The following is a 23,380-nucleotide window of genomic DNA, read 5'->3' as shown; positions in this document are numbered from 1 at the left end:
CTTGCTGTTCCAGGCTCCACCCCATTTATATAAAACTCAGCCCCCTACTGGTCACACTTCCAGGGATTGGCTGAGGCTGTATGAATATGCAGGTTCAGTTCAGTCTCTTTCAACCCACTAAATTCTAGAACTCACTAGAAACCAGGGGAAAGCAGAACCCAGAACATCCAAAAGCTTCACTTCATTGGCTACAAAGGATCAAAAAACTACTAGCAACCTAACTAGGAGGGTGCTACATATAAAAGATGTAATATATGTTTTACAATTTGGTTTAACCTTCTGTCTATGACTTGTAACTGTACAGGTAAATGGGAATGGCTAAATTTGCTTGTTACACATACAGTTGCTGTTCAGTAGTACTGCACAGTGATCAGCCATCACTGTTCCTCTCACGGTAAAACAAGTCTATAGGTCAGCACCGAAACCCAATGATAACTGATCCTCATCTCTACAGCTGGCTCTGCTCCCTTTGAAGTAATAGGGGAGAGGCACATTTAGCTTAAAAGAGAAGTCTAGATTTGCATAGATTTTTAGTGGTTTAATCTCTCCAAATTTACCAAATATGTAATAGTTTTTATTATTGTAGCGACAGCTCCTGAAGAGCACGCGCTATGCGTTTTTTCAAAGTTAAACTTGGCCTAAAATGCAGTTTTTTATGTTTGGGTTTGTCTAAATTGGACCTCTGCATCAGTCTGACTGGACTGTGAGATGTTCAGCCTGGCCACACGGCCACTCTTTCGGAGCCAGGTCAGTGTGAGTGGCCGTCTCGCTGTGCCCTCTGGGAGAGGGTATTTAAAATGCGGACGTCACGTGGTTGGAGGTTCCCGTCCAGTATGATGTGCTGACTTCATGGTCCTGGTCCTCCTGACCAGCACCCAGGAAGGCTATGGCCTGGGGTGCGGATCCACCCGACTAATGTCTTGGGGCTGGCTCACCCGAGGCAAGGAAACTAAAGGAGAATTCTGAGGTGGTTGGGTGCCATCTCCAGTCTGGGAGAGACCCAGAGTACTTCAAGCATTCCAGGGGAGGACTCTTTAGAACACCACGTACGGGTTGGTTTTCTTAACAAGAGCCTGGAAGGACTGAAGTAACCGAGAAAATCCAGTCTTGTGGATATCGCCAAGTAGGCTGAAAGATCCAGGTACCCTACTAGCATTTCAAGTTTAGTTTCCCTACGTGTTCTACAACGTCTGTGGCAGAGACATTATTTTGTACGTTCTACAACAACGTCTGTGACAGAGACTTGTTCCTGAGTAAGCACCTTGTTGGCTGCTAGGCCTTGTGAGAGAGGGACTGTCCAACCTGAGTGATCATCCAGCTGCAAATGGCTATTCTCTGGATGCAGTCAAAGTAAGCAAGTTCTTCAACATTTTTGACTTTGACACTAAGAGTACCTGAACTTCCTTCCCAACCCTCTGATCCCAAGTTGAAAGACTGTACAATTGACTGAGTTTTGCAAATAAAATCCATTCAAGTGTCTCAGAGTCTCAAGTTACTGGGCTATTTACCACGGGACATCCCCTAGACGTGCCACAAGGAGAACAGAAGGTAACGGTAAGCCCAAAAATAACCAGCAGCTCTTTCGGGGGTTAGTACTACATTATTATTATTATTATAATAATAATAATAATAATAATACAGGATTTATATAGCGATGACAGTTTACACAGTGTTTACAACTTGAGGATAGACCGTACAACTACAATACAATTTAATACAGTATGAATCAGAGAGCAAGAGGGGCAAGAGGTAATGACTGTGGGGGGGGGGGGGGGGGTGAGGTGGTGGAGAAAATAAATGTACAGTTGTTAGGTGGGGGCCAGATAGGCTTCGAAGAGATGAGTTTTCAGGGATCCTCTGAAATACTGTAGGAGATAGACAGATTGGGGTAGGAAGTTCCAGAGGATGAGTGGGGCTTGGTAGAAGTCCTGAAGGCAAGCATGGGAGGAGGGGGACAAGGGAGCTAGAGAGGAGGAGGTCTTGAGAGGAACCAAGAGAACGATTTGGTTGGTATTTTGAGACAAGGTTAGTGATGTAGCTGGGGGCCAAATTTTGGATGGCTTTGTACCTTATTGTTAGTATCTTGAGTTTAGTTTGTTGGTAAGGTGTAAGCCAATAGAGGGATACCGAGCGGTTTGTAAGGTGGATGAGCCTGTCATCAGCATTTTTTGGGGGGGGGGGGGGGGGGAATAACCTATTCAATGACAAGCCAATGAAGGAGGAGTTGCAGTAGTCAAGGTGAGAGATGACAAAGGAGTGTATTAAAAGCTCTGTGGCGTCATTGGTTAGGAAGGGGTGTATCTTGGAGATGTTGCGGTGGTTGAGGCAGCAAACTATGGACAGTGATTGGATGTGGTGCCAAGAGGATAGTTCAGAGTTCATGATTACAGGGCCTAGGCGTGGGGGGATGGGTTGATAATTGAGCCACCGATTTTGAGAGAGAAATCTGGAGACATCCAGACTGATATGTGTTAGTAAGTTGGTGATGTGCGACGAGACAGATGGAGTGAGCTGAGGGGTAGATTTGTGTGTCATCCTCATAGAAATGGTATTGAAAGCCATGGAAGGCAATCAACTTTATTTGTCAAGGAGCAGACCACACATGCAGGCAACAGATATTGTTATTTCTTTTAAAAGTGGAAAATCCCCTAAAAATGGTTTAGCAAGGCTTCTCGGGGTTAATAGAGCGTTAAGGGGAGAGGAAACTCTGGCGCTAGTTTCTTCTTAAATATTCTCGTTTTTAATAGCTGTGTTTTGGTGCAACACATTACCACTGGGTTAAAGTAATCCAATAACAAGCACTACATACTTAAAAAAACGTCTTTTATCCAATATAAAATGAATTAGGATTGCTGCTTTTAAGGAGAGTAACCTGGGTTTTTTTCATTTGGAATACAATAGTGTTGGAACTGATGAAGGACTTCCTACTATATTCTGCTCTATAAAAAAGGTAATGCAATACTCCACAAGCCAATGGCTTTTCAGTGGCCTGATACAGAATCGGCAGAGCTAGAAAAACTTGGATAGGACTATAATATAGGTGGGTAAAGCAAGGCAGGCCAGTGGAGAGACCACAAAAAGGCCAGAGGGTAGTCCATGTAGGGGAGTGCCCATTGGCTTTTTGTCTAGGGTGCCAAAGGACTTTTTCACTGTGCTGGGCTAGAGCATAGAGCTTAAACATCGCTTTTCCCAAAACACCACAATACTCTTTTGGTCACATAACAATTTAAGGTTGGTGAGATGAGTGTAGTGTTCCTCTCCTCATTCACACAAGCTGCCAGGTATCAATGTGAATTATTCAGGACGAACTTGCAGGATTTGTCGAGCTGTCAGCATACAGTTTAGAAATAAAGGCTGGCATGTGTAAGCCATTGAAGTTCATAACTAACAATAGTCACATGCTGCAACTGAGCCATGGCCAAGTCACCTTTTTTTTTTTTTTTTTTTTTTACCATTTAGCTATATTCTTTAACCACTTAAGGACTGCCTCCTGCACATATACGTCGGCAGAATGGCATGGCTGGGCACAAGCACGTACCTGTACGTTGCTTTTTAAGTGCTCAGCTGTGGGTCGGGAGCGCGCCATCCTGAGCTCCGTGACCGTGGCTGCGGGACCAGCAGACCCGATTGCCACTGGTGTCCGGCGATCAGGCCAGAGCTGAAGAACGAGGAGAGGTCTGTGTAAACAAACCTCTCCTCGTGCTTCCTACTGTGGCTGTCACCGATCGTCTGTTCCCTTTTATAGGGAAGGACGATCAGTGACGTCACATGCCAGGCCACACCCCCTACAATCAAAAAATAAAAATAAAAAACACAACACCTACACTGCCCCCTAGTTTTTAACTCCTTCACTGCCAGTGTCATTTACACAGGAATCAGTGCATTTAAATAGCAATGATTGCTGTATAAATGACAATGGTCCCAAAAATATGTCAAAAAATGTCCGATGTGTCCGCCATAATGTCGCAGTCACAATAAAAAAACGCTGATCGCCACCATTACTAGTAAAAAAAAATAATAATTATAATAAAAATGCTATAAAACTCCCCTATTTTGTAAACGCTATAACATTTGCGCAAACCAATCAATAATCGCTAATTATGTTTTTTTTTTACCAAAAATATGTAGAGGAATATGTATCAGCCTAAACTGAGGGAAAAAAAGTTTTTATATATTTTTTGGGGATATTTATTATAGCAAAAAGTAAAAAATATTGCATTTTTTTCAAAATTGTCGCTCTATTTTTGTTTATAGCGCAAAAAATAAAAACCGCAGAGGCGATCAAATACCCCCAAAAGAAAGCTCTATTTGTGGGAAAAAAAGGACGCCAATTTTGTTTGGGAGCCACATCACAAGACCACGCAATTGTCAGTTAAAGCGACGCAGTGGCGAAGCGCAAAAAGGGGCCTGGTCCTTTGGCTGCAAATTGGTTCGGGCTGAAGTGGTTAAGTACTCCAGGAAGTATTGTTTTCATTGACAAAATGGTCATATTCTCAATACAGTTTAGAAGGACGGCCTTAAGCAAACGTACTTCATTTAGGATGTCAGTCCACCGAAACTCAGCGGAGACTTAGGCTGCATTCACACCTGAGCGTAGCGTTTTTAAGCAGAAAATCGTGCGAATTTACCACGATTTTGCAGCGTTTTTTACTGCGATTCGCGGCGTTTTTTACCGTGATTTGCCGTGATTTTGTGCAGGGCAAAAGGTCACCAATGTTAAAAGAAGAAAAACGCCCAAATCTGCTCAATTCGAGCGACAAAAAAGGGTCCGGAACTTTTTTGAGCTTCAGGCGTTCGGCTTCCGGCGACATGGAGTGGAGATGTGAACCATCTCCAATGAGAATAATAGATTTTTTTCCCCTCTAGCGTTTTGTAGCTTCAAGCTACAAAACACTCAGGTGTGAATGGGGGTCTTAGATTGTGTCCAAAGCAAATGTATTTATTTTGTTTTTAGAGTGTGGAGAGGTTCGAACTTCTATCTGGTGTTTATTGCCACAACAAAAACGGACAGTGCTCCAAAAAGTTAAAACCACAAATCTTTTCTTTACTCAAATCCCAGTTCCAATAACCACATAGCTTGTGCAACAAAAGGTCCCCTTTCTCAGGTTGACACCTTGATAAAGGGGAACATAGGGTCTGTGAAATGTTAATGTTTTACACTTTGTTGCACAAATACATGCTAGCTTTTGGATTTTTACAGCATCTGTTGCTCATACACTCATCAAAGCATGAGATGGATCCTTGATCAGGTTTTCATTTCTGGCTGTCCATTTCACTGTTCAGAATACTCAACCTTTCTTTCTATTTGACAGGTGACCACAGTCATCGAAGTGAGTGTCCATGCATGTCAGAAGACACAGTGCAGCACACATACAGCCAAGTACACCGTCTATACATGTCAGTAAGTGCCTGGGAACTTGTGAATATGTGAGGAGCAATGCCTCATGGGACATGTAGTCCTGGGAAGGAAGTGAGTGGTTCTAAAGTCAGAAGTTTTTTCACCTTGCTATTGGGGCACTGTATATTACACTTTGCAGCTTACTATAAGGGCACTCTGAAGGAAGGAGGAGGAAGAGCCAGACACAAGGATGTGGGACCCCTGAATAGGAGAATCAGGGCTGCTCTGTGCAAAACCATTACACAGAGCAGGTAAGTATAACATGCTTGTTGTATAAAAAAAAAAATTACTTTAAAAGACACTGTGCAGGGAAGATCAGCATCTGAACCCAAAGAAGGTGGAGTCTGATAGACTGGAGGTAATATAAGGCATTACAATTACATTTAAATTAAAATGTTACCAGTATTGTGCATTATATTGAAAATGAATATCCATGAAAGAACAAACTCTCAGCTTTTAGTACTACTTTAATATAAGAGATTTAAAGTGGTTGTAAACTCTTACAAACCACTTTGACCTACAGGTAAGCCTAGATTATGGCTTACCTGTAGGTCCAAGAAATATCTTCTAAACCTACACGGTTTAGGAGATATTTACCTGAAGACAGCCACCGCTGTCTACGGCGCATGCGCCGTAGACAGCGGTGCACAGGCGCACTGGGTAAGCCACAGATCGCGACCCACCAAGAAGAAGGACGCTCGGAACTACAGGGGACAGCGGTGACTTAGTAGTCCATTATGCTTTACCTTTGCAGGGAATCAAAGAGGAAGTAAACCCATCAGGGTTTACTTCCTCTTTAAATCTCCTTTACACTCTTCATATAGCTTCATTTTTGACTCCTAGTTATAATGCCATATATTCTACTTCTGGGTGTATTTATTAAAATATACAGGCTATAAGTAATGTATATTACTTTCACAATATAACTGAACCCCTTCTAGTAGTGATTATCTGCTCTTCTTGTACTATACATGGATCATTTGAGTTTTTTTTTTAACCCCATTATTACAGGCGATACAAAAATAAATAAAAAAAAGCATGCTGCTGCTACTACTATTAAACGTCTTAGGCCTGGTTCACACCTATGTGTTTTTTGGTGCTTTTTGCAGAGACGCACTACAGTTCATTTAACATGGTTTCTTGAGGGACATGTTCACATCTATGATTTTTTACAGCCGTTGCATATTTGGAAAGGGTCAAAGACTTTTCTCAAATGAAAACTGTGCTTTTTTTTTGGTTCAATAGAAATCAATGGAGAAGCTGTAGAAAAGCATGTAGTGCGTTTTTCGCAGCAATTTGGGTTTTTTAATCTGCCCAAAAAAAAAAAAAAATGCAAAATGCAAATTGTAGCAAAATCGCGTGTGCAAAAATGTAAAACACACAGCAAAAAGCAGTGTAGAAACGGATTAAAAGCGAACCGCATAGGTGTTAACCACTTAAGGACCGCCGTATTGCCAATGTACGTCATTGCAATGGCACGTACATGTACGTGCTTGTCTTTCAGCGGGTGGGGGGGTCCGATCGGACCCCCTCCCGCTGGATACGGCGGTCCGGTTCGCTTCAGGAGCGATTCGGGATGAGGGGATGGCCATTGGTTTCTGGCCACCCCCTCTCGATCGCTCCTGGCGAATGAGAAGCTTCCTCCCACTGTGTATTGTATACACAGGCAGGGAGGAAGTGATGTCATTCTCCTCGGGGCGGTCTTATTGACCGGACTACGAGGAGAAGACAAAAGTAAGTACACCAAACACTACTCTAACACATAGGTACACAACCCCCCCCCCCCCCCCCCGATCGCCCCCTGCCCCCCCCTCCCCCCCCAGTCACAGTGTCACTGGTTGCAGTGATCATTTATTTACTGATCACTGCATTCAGTGTCAGTTGTAAAAGTAAAAACTGTCAGGGCAGTTAGTGTTAGGTCCAGGGTAGCCCCCTACCACCCCCCAATAAAGATTTAACCCCCGGATTGCCCCTAGAGTTAACCCTTTCACCCCCTTTTGCCAGTGTCACTAAGCGATCGTTTTTCTGATCGCTGCATTAGTGTCACTAGTGTCGCTAGTTATTTTTTTAGGTTCACCGCCAGGTTTTTATAGCGCTAGGTACCCCCATATACTACCCAATAATGGTTTTAACCCCCTGATTGCCCCTAGTTAACCCTTTCACCAGCGATCACAGTATAAGTGTCACTGGTGACGCTGGTTAGCCAGTTAGTTATTTAGGTTCCCCGTCAGTTTTTTTATAGCGCCAGGGACCCCCATACACTACCTAATAAAAATTTTAACCCCCCGATTGCCCCTAGTTAACCCTTTCACCAGTGATCTGGGTGATACATGTTACGGGTGACTCTGGTTAGTTCGCTTTTTATAGCATCAGGGCAGCCACCATTTATTACCCAATAAAGGTTTAACCCCCTGATCACCCGGCGGGTGATATCAATTAGGTTTTAGGGTCAGGGTCTGCGTCGCCCCAGGCAGCGCTAGGTTAGTGCCAGTACCGCTAACACCCACGTGCAAAGCATAAACCTCCCGTAGTGGTATAGTATCTGAACAGATCAATATCTGATCAGATCTATACTAGCATCCCCAGCAGTTTAGGGTTCCAAAAAAAAACGCATTGTTAGCGGGATCAGCCCAAATACCTGCTGGCACCTGCGTTTTGCCCCTCTGCCCAGCCCACCCAAGTGCAGTATCGATCGATCACTGTCACTTACAAAATACTAAACACATAACTGCAGCGATCGCAGAGTCAGGCCTGATCCCTGCGATCGCTAACAGTTTTTTTTGGTAGCATTTTATATTTAAATCCGGAAGGCAGTGCTTGGATTTCGGGGTCCTGTACGTGGCTAGGCTCCCAAAAAGTCCCCCACATATGGTATCCCCGTACTCGGGAGAAGCAGCAGAATTTATTTTGGGGTGTAATTTGACTTATGCCCATAGCATGTGTGAGCAATATATCATTTAGTGACAACTTTGCAGGAATATTACAATTTTTTTTTTTTTTTTTTTGCACAACTTGTGGCAAAATATAAAATATTTCATGGACTCAACATGCCTCTCACTAAATAGCTTGGGGTGTCTACTTTCCAAAATGGGGTCATTTGGGGGGGGGTTGTGCTATTTTGGCATTTTATGGCCTTCGAAACTGTGATAGGTAGTGAGGAGTGAAATCAAAAATTTGCACCCTTAGAAATCCTGAAGGCAGTGATTGGTTTTCGGGGTGCCGTATGCAGTTAGACTCCCAAAAAGTCCCACATATGTGGTATCCCCGTACTCAGGAGAAGCAGCAGAATATATTTTGGGGTGCAATTCCACATATAACCATGGCATGTGTGAGCAATACATCATTTAGTGACAACTTTTTGTAAACTTTATTTTTTTTTGTGTCATTCAATCACTTGGGACAAAAAAAAAAATATTCAATGGGCTCAACATGCCTCTCCACAACTTCCTTGGGGTGTCTACTTTCCAAAATGGGGTCATTTGGGGGGGGGTTTGTACTGTCCTGCCATTTTAGCACCTCAAGAAATGAGATAGGCAGTCGTAAATTAAATGCTGTGTAAATTCCAGAAAATGTACTCTAGTTTGTAGACGCTATAACTTTTGCGCAAACCAATAAATATACGCTTATTGACATTTTTTTTTACTAAAGACATGTGGCTGAATAAATTTTGCCCTAAATGTACGACTAAAATTGAGTTTATTCGATTTTTCTTATAAAAAAAATTAATATAATTTTTTCTCAAAATTTTCGGTCTTTTTCCATTTATATCGCAAAAAATAAAAATCGCAGAGGCAATCAAATAGCATCAAAAGAAAGCTCTATTTGTGGGAAGAAAAGGACGCAAATTTCGTTTGGGTACAACATTGCATGACCGCGCAATTACCAGTTAAAGCAGTGCAGTGCGAAATTGGAAAAAGACCTCTGGTCCTTAGGCTGTTTATTGGTCCGGGGCTGAAGTGGTTAACCAAGCCTTATGCTGGCCATACGCGTATTGATTTTCAGACGAGAATATTCATATGAAAAATCTTTCCTTCAGCGAATGTACAAAATGTCATTTGAAAATTTCACTTGCTTTTAACTTTGTTTTAAGATGAATGTACCGTATGTATAGGCGTATAACACGCGCAGACTTAGAAAAGACGCACCATCATTTTGAGAGTGAAGTTTCAGGAAAAAAAAATAAAAAAAATAAAAAAAGGGATCAGTGCCCATCAAAGCAGCCTCATCAGTGTTCATTTTCAGCCTTACCAGTACCCATCAATGCAGCCTCACCATTGCAGCCTGGTCAGTGCCAATATGCAGCCTCACCATTGCCCATTAATGCAGCCTGATCAGTGCCCATCTGCAGCCTCACCATTGCAGTCTAGTCAGTGCCCTTCTGCAGCCTCATTATTGCCCATCAAAGCAGCCCAATCCATGCCCATCTGCAGCCTCATCATTGCAGCCTGATCTGTGCCCATCTGCAGCCTCATCATTGCAGCCTGACCTGTGCCCATCTGCAGCCTCATCATTGCAGCCTGATCCGTGCCCATCTGCAGCCTCATCAATGCAGCCTGAACCGTGCCCATCCGCAGCCTCATGTCAGATTACAGAGATTGCGGGAATCTCCCGTTTACTCGACAGCCTCTTTAATACAAAGTCCCGCCTTCTGGACCAGGTCCTATGATAGACAGAACACTGGTCCAATGCCGGTCCAGGAGACATGACTTCATATAACAGAGGCCACCAAGGAAATCTATGTAATCTGATGACGCTCGTCCACTCATCCTGCCCTCCCGCCATGCAAGTATTGGCATATAACACACACACACACATTTGCACTCGATTTTCACCCAAATGCAGTATGTGTTATACACCAATAAATATGGCAATTTCTGAACGAAAACCACATACACCCTCTAAAAATTCCTTTGACAAGGAAGTTTACTATTCTGCTCCTTCGAATTTTCCCGTCCGTCACTGTGGTCGAAAACGACCATCAATTTGACCCCACTAACGACTAGAAAATCGAACAAACGTTCTTAAGATTAAAATTTCTTTTTTTTTTTAAGGAAGACCTTGTTTTTGTATGCCCAACATATAACATATTATTACAATTGTGTCTAAAAATCAGCAAAACAGTCTTTACATTTTTTTCCCCCTTTAAATAAAAAAAAATGTGATCTCAGAGTTTGATATTCATAAAATTAAACTTCTAACAGTAGTACACAATAGTATACAGTATAGATGTTCTGTCCGGTATTCTCAGAGCATAGGATTACAGATTTAGTTGGTTATTTATTATTTACCACTGCATAGAGATATTTAAGCATAAATTGGCTTTTTTTTTTTTTTTTTTTTTTTTTTTTTTTTAATACTTTACATATTAACTAAATTATACACCACATAAAAAAGTTATTATCCGATTAATCAAAACAATAAAATGGGCCAACTAATCGATTATGAAAATAATAGTTAGTTGTAGCCCTAGTTGGGTGGTTAATCTCCTTTGTCTTAAATCAAAAACTGCAATCAGTTGAGATTCTAACCAGTGGCGGAACTACTGCCATAGCAACCCACGCGGGTGCTATGGGGCCTGCAGCCGAGTAGGGCCCTGTAAGCGGGCGCTGGGTGAGCCGCCGAGCTGCCCGTCCGCTCAGCGCTCATACAGTCACACTGACTGTACGAGCAGACGCAGCTGGGTGGCTCGGTCTCTCAACATGCAGATGACCTCAGCAGTCACTCTCAGTTCATAGATGGTCACTTGACGTCTCTCACAGTGTGTCAGATGCACATTTTATCAGTAAAACTAACATTTCTCCATCAGTTTGTTTTTTTGAGCAGTAGGAGATTGCCATTATCAAGTATAGCCATATAGTCAGCTCTGACATTCCTCAGAACCAATCCTTACCTTTAGGGGCTTGCTCCCGGTTCTGTTCTGCTTGTTTATTGATTCGGTTTTGTTCTGGTTCAGGAGAATCTGGAGTTTCTAACTCATCATCGGTTTCATCATCACTGTATGGGACAACTTCATCATTCGGGACCTGTGAATCCTCTTCACACGTTGTATCATCATAATCTGTGTCCATGATGTCTGCAACCTGTTAACAAAAGAACAGTGTTGAGCCAACATAAAAACATTTAAAGCCCAAATCCTAAAAATCGACCTTTGTGTTTTTTTTATTTTCCTGGACCAATTGTGTATCCAGAATGGCTGGTTTAAAGCACAGATCCAGCAATTTACTTCAAACTTTGATACAGCCCTTTTAGTCGTGTTGTCCGTTTGGGCATTGTGAGAGCGGTGCATGGAAAACTGTGCTTCTATCGGGTTGATGGTGGATCCAGCAGATGCATAGTTGGCTTAGGGGCATTACTAAACAAACAAACAAACAAACAAACAAACAAACAAACAATCTGTAGGCCCAGCCCTTATTCTAAGACCCCTTTCACACAAAGGGCGTTTTGCAGGCGCTATAGCGTTAGAAATAGTGCCTGCAATCCACCCTAAAACTGCTGCACCATTGTCTGTAGTGTGAAAGCCGAGGGCTTTCACGCTGCAGCGGTGCGCTGGCAGGACGTCAGGAAAAGTCCTGCCAGCAGCTTCTTTGGAGCGGTGAAGGAGCGGTGTGTTAACCGCTCCTCCCCATTGAAATTAATGCCGGCGGTTTTAACCCTCTCTCGGCTGCTAGCGGGGGGTAAAAGCGCCCCGCTAGCGACCAAAATGCTTGGCAAATCCGATGGTAAAACGCCGCCAAAAATAGCGGCGTTTTACCGCCGACGCTATGGGCGGCGTGTTGTGAAAAGGGTCTTAAAGAGGAACTGCAGTCTGGTCACATAATTTGTAATAAAAACATCTTTACCATTCTGAAACTTCCCTCCAACCACATATACATATATATATACATATACATATACATATACACACACACACACACACACACACACACACATTCTGTACTTGCCAAATATGCTGCAAATCTCTCTCCACTGAGTCTGGCTTCAACCATTTTAACTGTGGGCAGCTGAAGCTGCCGTCTGTTAACTTCCTGGATTTACACAGACACACACACCTGCAGCTTTATTTTGGCCCTCTTATGACTCATGCCCCCTCTCTTCCTGGCAAACTCTCACCAGTGAGAGAGTGAGAGCTGTGCATGATGTCATAAGCTTAGGCATTTTTTTGCCAAACAAGAAACAAGAAGTAGGCTTCATTAGGTATTTACTGGCAGAAAAAAAATATGTTTTACTATCGAAAATTAAAATAAAAACAGCAGAGGATTTAAAAGATGAAAAAAAATACTGAAGTTCCACTTTAAATAAGATACATAAACTACTCAGCCATAGCATTATGACCACCCACCATAAACCACCTAATATTGTGTAGGTCCCCCTTTTGCCACCAAGACAGCCCTGACCCATCAAGGCATGGACTCCAGTAGACCTCTAAAAAGGAATGCCCGTGGTATCTGACACTAAGCTGTCAGAAGCAGATCATTTAATTCAAGCTGCCTCCTCCAGCTTGCCTTCTTCCTATAGTGCATTATGGTGCAAGGTCTTCCCCTGCAACAAGCACCCAGCCATCCACATGTACAGGTCAGTGTGACCTGTCTGACTACACAGATTCGCAACAAACTGCGATGCGCTGTTTGTTTAGACAACTTTCTGTAAGAACCAGCCTCAACTTTTTCAGCAATTTGAGCTGCAATAGCTCTTCCTTTGGATCAGACTAAATGGGCCAGTCTTCATTCTCCACATGAATCAATGAGCCTTGGCCGCCCATGACCCTGTAGGCAGTTCAATAGTTTTCCCTTCTTGGATCACTTTTGGTTGGTCCCGACTACTGCAGAGCAGTAACATCCCACAAGAGCTGCAGTTTTGGAGTTGCTCTGACGCAGTTGTCTAGCTATTACAATTTGGCCCTCAGCAAAGTTGCTCAAATCACTATACTTAAAAGAAACCATTTAAAAGTGTGAACCAAAAACTGTCAGAGTTCCGAACTACAGAACCATGGCTGCCTTGCCGTGGCAATGTATGCAACAAAAGCCTCAGTTTTTGACAGGAGATGTTTAACTGTTTAAATGGGTTTTAGTGACAACTAGCTATAGAGTGTGCTAGGGGAGAGCTGTATTGCTTTGTATAGTAGTATATAGAATTTCTCAACATTTCTACCACAGAGGAACCCCTAAAATAATTTGAAGGCATCTAGGGAGCAATTAACAATTCATGGGGTTTCAATGGGGAAAAAAATGCACCTTACATTACATTGGTGGTCAGTAGGAATAATGCAACCCTTATATATTGGTGATCCCTTATAGACAGCTAAAAAAATCATTAGTGTTATACTGCTCGTTTTGCCAAGTTGTTTTGGCCCTGGAACTATGCAGGCACCACGAGATGGGAGATCAATTAGCCACAGCTTCGAGGAACCCTGGAAACCTCTGACGAAATCTAGGGTTCCATGGAATACTGGTTGACAATGGCTGGTTTGGTACAGGAAGATGTAATTTACATCATCAAGTACCCATAGTTGAAGGCCAGCTGTGAGCTGGTGTTGCACTCAGAGATCTGTGGTGGGAATAAGGAATCAGAGGAAAAACATGGCTATATTTGGGAGACAAATTGGCAGTGCATGCACATTCTGCTTTAAAGCCTTGCGTTGACAGGCTTTTGTACATATCAGAAATAGTTTACATCTGTCAATGAATTACGGTATGAACAATCTCAGAAGAATTTCAAACGGATGTCAAAAGCTACCTCATCATCACAGCCCAAAGCTTGTTGACATTGGCCCCAAGTCATCGACCCTGAACTGAGCAGATAGGTTTGCCTCTTTGGGGGGCCACCCAGTTTGGCATTTGAGGGTAAGGCTTCAGTGTAATAATTTGTTGACTCTGTTGTAACTAACCATTACTGTCCCCAATTAATCCAATCATCACTAGCTTGCTGGACTAGACGCCCTGGTAGAACCTTCAGCAAGACACTTTCAGGTGTACTGGTGCCTGTATCTCCCTACTGCATTCTGTGCCTCTCAATTAGTCGTTACCGCACTAGCGCATCCATTCAGAGTTGCATAGGACACAGTAGTGATGTAGCGCCCCTGGGAAGAAGGGTGGCATAGCCACAGCAGGCAGCATGGAGATGCAGACATCCAATATATCCAGATGTGTCCGATGAAGGTTTTACTTCTGCTTTTAGTCCTGCAAAAAATGCGAAGACTGGACTCACTGCAGGCAGTTCTGTTAAGTATTAGGAATGTATTTTACTTAGATTTTTTTTACAAGGTTTTTAAAATGGCTAAAAAAAGGGTAGACAGTTCTTGCCAGGATCCATAATGGGCAAGATTTCACATTATGCAAAACTTACTTCTGTATTTGTCCTCCTCCAGCACCATTTCTCACGCTCTATCCGCTGCCTTTTGTTCACCGCTTGTGTTAAGGTGCACTTCAGCTCAGTATTATGGTGCAAGCAGGACACATAGAAAACATTTTCTATGTGCCCTTGTATTGAGACAGCATGGTCGTTGCAGATTGATGTAGCTCAATGGATCTCTGCTTAACACTTCACTGGCTTCCACTAGCCCAACATAAGATCCAATATACTAACTATAACACACACACAGCCATCCACAACACTGCCCCCTGTTGCATCATCAACCTCATCTCCATATATCGTCCAAATCATCCTCTCCGCTCCTCCTAAAGCCCTTTACACATAGGCTGAATGTCGGGAGACAACGGGCAGTTCAAAATAAAAACCGTCTAACATTCTGCCTGTGTGTAGGTCGTTCTGTCAGACGTGCACACTAGAAAACCAGCATTCGACCAACTCCCGATCAGCGCTCTCAGCCAATGGCAGAGAGCGTTGATCGGAATGTTCTGCCGGGGGGGGGGGTGTTTGAACACAACAGCTCAGCAGGGGAGATCGCCAAACTAACCTTGCATGGTTAGTACAACAGCTCCGACTGGGAATTTTTTTCCCCATTCAACCTACGGCGTAACCGGCTTTAGACATTCAGCTCTCTAGCTCCCTTGTTGCCTCCTCCTACACTCACTTCCAGGACTTTTTCAGAACCTCTCCCATCCTCTGGAACTCCTTACCACAGTATGTCTGGTCAGCTCCTACCCCGTCTGCCTTTAAGTGATGCTAGAAAACCAATTTATTCAGGGAGGCCTACCCCACCTCCACCATCAGATAATTTCCTGCAGCATTACCTACTGCATCCCCTACCCCTCCCTTTAGATTGAAAGCTCCACGAGCAGGGCCCTCCTATTCCTTCTGTACTGTATTGTAATTGTACTAACCCACTTTATATTGTAAAGTGCTGCTTAAATAGTTAGGGCTATAGAAATCCTGAATAATAATAATAACAACAATAAGACAAGATGTACTAAAGTTGGCCATACACCAGTAGAAAAAAAAATAGCTTTTGGAATGATTGTTAAATTCTTTTATTTAAAGGGGTCTAATTGGCAATCATTTTGGATTGTAAAGGTAAACCAGAGGAGAAGGATGAAGGATGCAATGAAGAATGTATTGCTGTAAATGTGCATCTACATCCTGAAATTGAACACAGATTTCAAAACACTGGCATGACAACTCAATTAAATTTAAAATTTTCATACAAAATATGTCCATAAATGAGGTTATGAAATGCTCTAGTGGAAAATTTTATTTTTTTAATTTCTACTTGAACGAATTTCTACCCACGTTTCTGATCACATAACATAATCCCAAAGGCAAACATCTAGGGCCATGTTCAGATCCATCCAAAGAAATATATAGAAAAAGGAGATCTATTTGAACACTACAGGGGAAAAAAAAAAAAAAAACTGCTTTGTTCGGCAGAACAATGGACACTTGCACACTCCCTGAGCAATTGTAAAAGGAGGACTTTTCATAAAATGAAAAGAGTAGAGCCTTGAGTAAATAATTTAGCAGATTAAATATTAACTTGAGTCATATACTCTATTGTGCAAGGCTCTTCAAACCAGCAATCTGGAGATACTATGCAGAGGCAAGCGGCACTGAATGAAAAAATAATCAGTCTCCACAGACCCAGTCAAAACAAGAGCCGCACTACAATGCTGTGCGCACAAAGGGTTGCGCTATGACAAAAAGGGCCAAAATAATTTGAAGGGTGGAGGGCCTATGACGTCTTCACTCCTAAGAACAAGAAATTCAAGACCAAGTCAGCACAATGGTGATTATACTGCATTCTAAGCAACTTTGACAGCGCACACAATTCCCTACAGATTACATTACAAACCTGAAATCTCAGCATTGGGAACATTTGTTTTCTTTTTATAGTCTGGTCCAACGTGAACTTTAAGGTCTCATTCACAACGCAGCCATTTAAAAAAAAAAAGAAAAAAAAGGGCCCGTTTTACAGGCGTTTGACTTTTTTTGCGTCTAAACGCTCCATGTTAGCCTTTGCATACGTTTAGAGGTACGAGCATTTAGAGGACAACGCCCCCCCCCCCCATCACTGGTGGGGGGTTGCAAATATGTGCATGAGAGCCCATTGGCAGATCTGAGCATAGCTCAGGTGAAGTGGAGTAGGAGCTGGTGTCGGAGCAGTTGCTGCAGCCAGAAAGGAAGTGTGCTCCTGTTTAGGAACCACAGCAATAACCTTGAGACTGAACGCCATGCGGGAGAGGTTCCAGGTCAGTGGACTGAGGGAGTCGGGCCAGCTGATAGAGTCTGGGGGACCAAAGCTGAGACAACTGGAAGAGAGAGCGAGAGAGCCCCCTAGGGAACAGAAAAACCATGAGTCGGAGGAGTGAAAAAGCCTGCAGTTTCAGGAGAACACTTTCCTAGGAGGCTAGGAGCGCAGGGGCGGACTGACCATTGGGCCAAACCACGAGCCACTAGGGGGTCCCATCAGGGTTGCCAGCCTCAGTATAACCATGGACATTATGTAAAAATCTGGGTTTTTTTTTTTTTTACATCTGTCTCTGAAATGTACCTTACCGACATCCTTTTGGTCTAAAAATCCCAAGATAGCTGCCCCACCTCTCCAGTACCTTCTAGGCCAATAGAAACATGTGTGTATACGGTGTGTGTGTGTGTGTGTGTGTATATACTGTGTGGCCCCATAATCTCAGATTGCCCGGGGGCCCCATGAGTTGTCAGTCCACCCCTGTAGGAGCGGACCTGTGCAGCATGGTACTGTGGCCAAGGCTGAGTGAGCCTTGAGAGCCAGATGGCTCCACAGAACACAACATACAGGGATATGGGAAATAATTATAGACACCGACAAGTGCAACAGGTTGAACTGGATGGACTATTGTCTTTATTCAGCCTTACCTTCTATGTAACTATTTGTATTTCTTGTGAACACCACCTATATGGACAATCCATGCGTGTATGATCTTTCATGTTGTTACTTTTAATAAAAGTGGGCTACCGCACCCCAAAGGCCCCTTTCACATGGGGCAGGCTCCACTAGCTCAGCTGATCCCCATTGAGCAGGTGGATGACAGGTCTGTCTCTGCTCAATGTGCAGGGGCGGACCTGTGATAGCCCTGCTGTTCTCTATGGGAAGAGCGGATGAAAAACAGACAGCATGTCCGTTTTTGTCCAATCCAATCTGATTCGCTGCATGCTTGGCGAACGTATTGCCATCTGTCTGTTTTGAGTGGCTTTGTTGGATCGGACGGCATGCGGGTGTCAGTGTACACATCCCGCTGACATCCACCTGCCCATACTGGTCAATGGATGGCCCGCTCAGATCTGCCTGAAAAACGAACATGTGGATCTTTGTGGGCCAATCATGTAAAAGGGGCCTAAAACTGAAGTTCCTGTTTGCTGGTAACTCACTGAAAAATGCATCTCCCCATATTACAGGATTTAATAATAAAAAAATAAAAAGGTTTGTGGGGTTTCAATATTGTTATATCACTTTTTTTAAATTTGCTACCACTGTGGGTGATAAATACTTAATAAAATTATCTATAGAAGTGTTACATTATTGTATTTTATGTATCAAGAGGGCTTGAACACTACAAATCAAATAGAGGGTTTGTCATTTATGTACAATTTTCTTTAAGGATTAAGCACAGAATATTTAAGATTTTATTGACATACAAATATGCTTAATCTACCAGAGATGTCTTGTAGGTTTACATAGAAAGCACTGGTGGGCTGAGTCATGTTAAAATTATTCCTCTGTCAAGTCAAACAGGAACGCATAAATTCCCAGGACCTGTCTCACAAGGACATAATGAGTGGAATGAAGAAAAAAAAAAAAAAAAAACCCCACACACCAACACACACACCTCAATAATTATAGTATTACAACCATAAAGCCCCTATAATTCCAGGTCGCACATGGCTTCATGAATATACTGACAAATTTTATCAACCTTCAAGAAAAAATAAATAAAAAATACAACTGTTTATTGTAAAATTACATAAAAGGTCATAAAAAAAAAAAAAAAAAAAGAAACACCACACATAGTCAAGATCAGGATGTCAATGGTGTCTGCCCCCTTATTTCTCTTAAAGGTGTGTTTAAAGTGGTTCTAGTAATATTGTTTAGACACACAGGCATATTTACTGTGAGGCAAACAAGGCGTTTGCCTCGGGCGGCATTTTTCAGAGGGGGCCACTGTACCGTGATGCTAGGTGCAATCTGCTCTCTTGCAATAACAATTGGAGCAGCTTACCAGCCTTTTCATTATTATTACTAGCAGTGGGTGGGGGTCCTCTAGGGCTCTCCCATTCCCCGGGTTACTAGCACCAAGGGCTCTCTAAGGCTCTCCCATTCCACCGGGTGACCAGCTGGCCAGACATCCAAACAATGCCGGGATTGGCTTTGATCAGCTGTTCGCAACAGTAAACCAGAAGCGATGCTTTATGTTTTGAAAGCTTTAATGTGCAGAGGAGGGATTTGGGGTCTTTTTAGACCCCAGATATCTCGATAAAGAGTACATGTCACATGCATATGGCTGTCACAAGGATGTTTACATTCCTTGCAACAGCAATAAAAGTGCTAAAAATAAAATTAAAATAACGTGTCCCCAGCCTCCCGAGCTTTCATGCAAAATGCGAAAGCGAGCGTCAGTTCCGCAGGCACACAAACAGCGATCGTCCTACACATGAGGTACCACTGCGAACGTCAGATCATGGGCAGTATTTCTAGCACCAGACCTCCTCAGTAAATCTAAAGTAGTAACTTGTAAAAGGCTTTTAAAGCGTTGCCTACGGATAGTAAAACGTACGTTGTTTGTCGCCGTTGCACAGGCGTGCACAATTTTAAAGAGGCTGGGATGGGACAAAATTTTGAGATGGGGGGGGGGGGGGGGCAATCTTAGTCTCGCCTAAGGTAGCACAAAACCAAAAAAATACACCACTACAAACCCCCCCCTTTAGCTTGGGGATGGATGTACAAAAAGGATGTAGACATCTAAGCAGTTCACCAAGTTCAGAGAGAAATAAAATTGGAGCAAGAAACAGCTCATTTTACATGTCCGACCCAATGTTTACATTCCTAATGAGACTTTATGGTCATATAAAAACAAATTAACTTTCAATTTGCATTCCATGAATGGTGCATTACATAATTAACACAACTACACAATAATATACAAGCGAATAGTAAAATAAAAAACACCACACACAAATAACCAGGATTATAGTTATCGATTCCTACTTGGCATCTAGTACATTGAGCTGTGTTTTGATCTACTCAAATGCAACATATGGACACAGCTAATACTATTGCCGTCTATGTGACCAGTTCACGGTAAAGTAGTGTGAATTAGCCCATACTGTAGGATTAGCTCTACAATCTTAGCTTTTTTTTCCCAACCTACCCCATTATCTGCATCATTTTTATAATACAGGATTTATATAGCGGCAAAAATTTGCGGAGCACAGGGAGCAACAAAACCCAGACGCCAGGCCATCATAGCAACAAGGAGTTTGTCCTGGTGCCTCAGCCCGAATACTCAACACCACCCCCCCCCCACCCCCTACTATGTATGCCATGCTCTGCTTGCTGCTGGTTAGAGGGGAGGGAGCAGAGCCGCCACATGCCCACTCTCCTCCCCTTCTAGATGTTGATCCGGAATTAAATTGTGATGTCACCTCTCTCTGGGTCCCCGTTGACAGTTTCCCCGACCATCGACACCAAGGAAAAATGTAATGCAGTGCAATGTGCATTGCATTACATTCAGTGGAGCACAGGGGAGACATGCAGGGTCTTTTAGACTGTAGGTGTCTCATTAAAGAAAACATGACAAAAAAAAAAAAAAAAAAACACACATGGGGGACTTTTATGTGACGGAAAAAAATATATATTTTAATTGTAAAAAATTAAACTTGCACCCAAGCACATAACATCGCCCCCCAAAATTCGAGGCCCCCCATATATTACGCACAAATGCATGCAGCGGGCCGCCTACACCTGAAAACATTGATTTCGATACATGTTAAATATCGCTGCGCACGCAGCGTCGTCTATGGAAAATATAGGGTACTGACATGTTGGATATCTATTCGGTGCAATCTCGGCTTTTAGATTCTGCCAAAGAAATTGGGCAATTGATTTAGCTTTTGTGCCCCCTAAATTAAATTAACTTTGAATGTGTTTTTTTTTTTTTAACTGTTATTTTAGGTTTTCCAGACCTTTACGGTAATGTCGTGACATATAAAAATTGGAACTACCGCCTTTTTTATTCTCTAGGGTGTCTGCTTTCAAAAAATATATCACGTTTTACGTAATCTAAAATGGCTCAGACTGAGAGGGTCAAAGTGGATTTCCACCCAAAAATCGAACTTCTGCTTTTCGGAATCCCCCCACCCTCTGGTATCACATTTGGCACCTTTCAGGGGGGAGCAAATCCAGTTATTTGCTCCCACTTCCGGCCATAGTCGCAGTATTTGCAGATATCCCTGCCATATACAGCGCCTCCTCTGCCCCCCCCCCCCCCCCCCGCTGTCTTCTGGGAGACACACAGGTCCCAGAAGACAGCAGGGACCAGTGGGATTGCGCATGCGCAGTAGGGAACCAGGCTGTGAAGCCACAAGGCTTCACTTTCCGATTCCCTTACCAAAGATGGCGGTGCCTCCACCTGAGAGCTGAGGGACAAATTGGCTTCAGGTGCCGACATTGTGGGCGCCCTGGACAGGTAAGTGTCCATATTTTAAAAGTTAGCAGCTCAGTATTTGTAGCTGCCGACTTTAAAAAAAAAAATAGTTTGGCGGAACTCCGCTTTAAAGAATACGTTGGCCTACGGGAACATGTTACATGTTCCACCACAAGATCCTGACTTTAGATGGCGCCTAGATTCAAAGCAAATTGGTTAAGGCAAAGTGCTATACAATCATATGCAGTTTGTCTGGCATTTACGTCACAATCATCATACTATAGCAATTACCATTAGTTGGCTTTTATACGGTAGTCTCTTTGGTGATCTTCTGGTACCCCAGGGACAGAACAGGTTTTTATGGAGCAGGTCATCTTCCTGGCACACACCTGTACACCGTTTTCCTTTCTAAGGTGCCATTATGGAGTGGAAGGTTGGAAATCACAGTTGTGCAAGATTAATGAAAGCCTCCGGGACTGGCCACTGCTCAAGTAACGTTGTGTTTTATACATGAGCATAGCCACGAGGACAGAGTGCTAATCACTTCCATTGCTGCTCTCTTTAATGAAGACCTTAGAGACCTTGCAGGTAAATGTGGCTCAGGGCTAGACCAGAGGGCAACCTTTTTTTTTTCTCTTCATATATGCAGCCACTTCCCTATACATACATTTGAGCAATGTCTGCATATGGGTGTACACAAGTTGATTGGATGGGTTTTTTCCATAATGATCAGTACCGCAAGCTATAGCTGGCAACACTAATATTTATATTCTGCCAATGTGGAAAGCTCCCCACGGGTTGAACAGAATGAAAAAAATAAAAATAAAACAAAATCTAGCAGTCCTTAAAGTGGACCTTCACTCAACAGATCATCTGAAGCTCTGTACATGACAACCCTCCTTCCACAAAATAAACCGGCAGTTTTTTTTTTAATAGTTGCAGCCCCACCAACCCACCCTCATTCCCGCCTAGGAAAAAAAATACAAGTTCTTGCTGTCTCAGCCCTCTTGGGATTACACAGCACGTGTCTCAGGAGGCAGCAGGAGTAGAGAATAACAGTGACGGGTGGAAGGAGCTGTGGTCATCATCTGTGGTCAGCTGCCTAAACCAGACAGCTTCTGATGGCCGAGGCTGGTTTCACACTATTGTGAATTGGATGCGGGTTTCTCCACATCCAATTTGCATGTCAGGAGATTGTGACCGGCTCACACATCTCTGGAGCAAAATTGCATAGGAGTCCCGTGTGTCTTCTGGTCAGTTTCAGGCAAAATGTTGGACTGAAATCGGACCTGAAATGTTGAACAGGGATGCCCTAGACCCCTGCCATGAGCCGCTCCATGCGCAGTGTGAACCCAGCCTAAGGAGGACCACTATAGCAGTGTGGGAACCAGTCTGCAGCACCTGATCAGTGGATCACAGTAGGACAATGTTGGGTCCTCTGGGAAGGTGGGTATCTGAATCTAGGGCAACACTGCATGACAGGTCCCTTTTTATTAGGGAAGTAGCATTTGTCTTTTTCAGGCTCCCCCCTTTATTTTCACACCGTTATCCTGATAATATACTTTCTGTCCCTTTGTAGCTACACTCACTTCTCCGCTGTATCGATGGGAACAGCCATGATTGCCAAGGGTCTGCCGTTTTTCTTCTGCATGACATGGTAGAAAGTTGAGATTAATAGTTCACACAAGAAAGAATAGGAGGTTTGTGCTTCCTATTAAGCTTACAGGAAATGACAAGGACAGCATTTGTGTGCAAGATCAACAAGTATTTTCTATACTGTAGGGGAGAGGAGAAGCGCCTAATTTATCCAATCCTCTGCTCCTCCAGCAGATGGCGCTGCCCCATGGTCCAGCCGTGAACTGCCCCTTGGCATCAACACATAGCTAGGGTTCCTGCCTCGATCTTGAAGACA

At 43.2% G+C, this 23,380-nt stretch overlaps 1 protein-coding gene across 1 annotated transcript in view; it reads right to left on the bottom strand.

Annotated features, from left to right (window-relative positions):
- LOC143941041 (phospholipid-transporting ATPase IC-like) overlaps positions 1-23,380 on the bottom strand; it is a 150,200-nt gene that overhangs the window by 81,653 nt on the left and 45,167 nt on the right. Inside the window, 1 exon segment of the mRNA XM_077462950.1 lies at positions 11,289-11,478. Coding sequence (XP_077319076.1) covers positions 11,289-11,466 — 178 coding nt within the window. The 5' untranslated portion in view covers positions 11,467-11,478.

This window comes from Lithobates pipiens, unplaced genomic scaffold (assembly GCF_037356315.1).
Source record: "Lithobates pipiens isolate NorthernLeopardFrog02 unplaced genomic scaffold, aLitPip1_a1.2 Scaffold_3, whole genome shotgun sequence".
Taxonomy (NCBI): Eukaryota; Metazoa; Chordata; class Amphibia; order Anura; family Ranidae; genus Lithobates; species Lithobates pipiens.
Note: the sequence above shows the minus strand (reverse complement) of the source record. Positions and strands in the feature narration are given on the sequence as shown.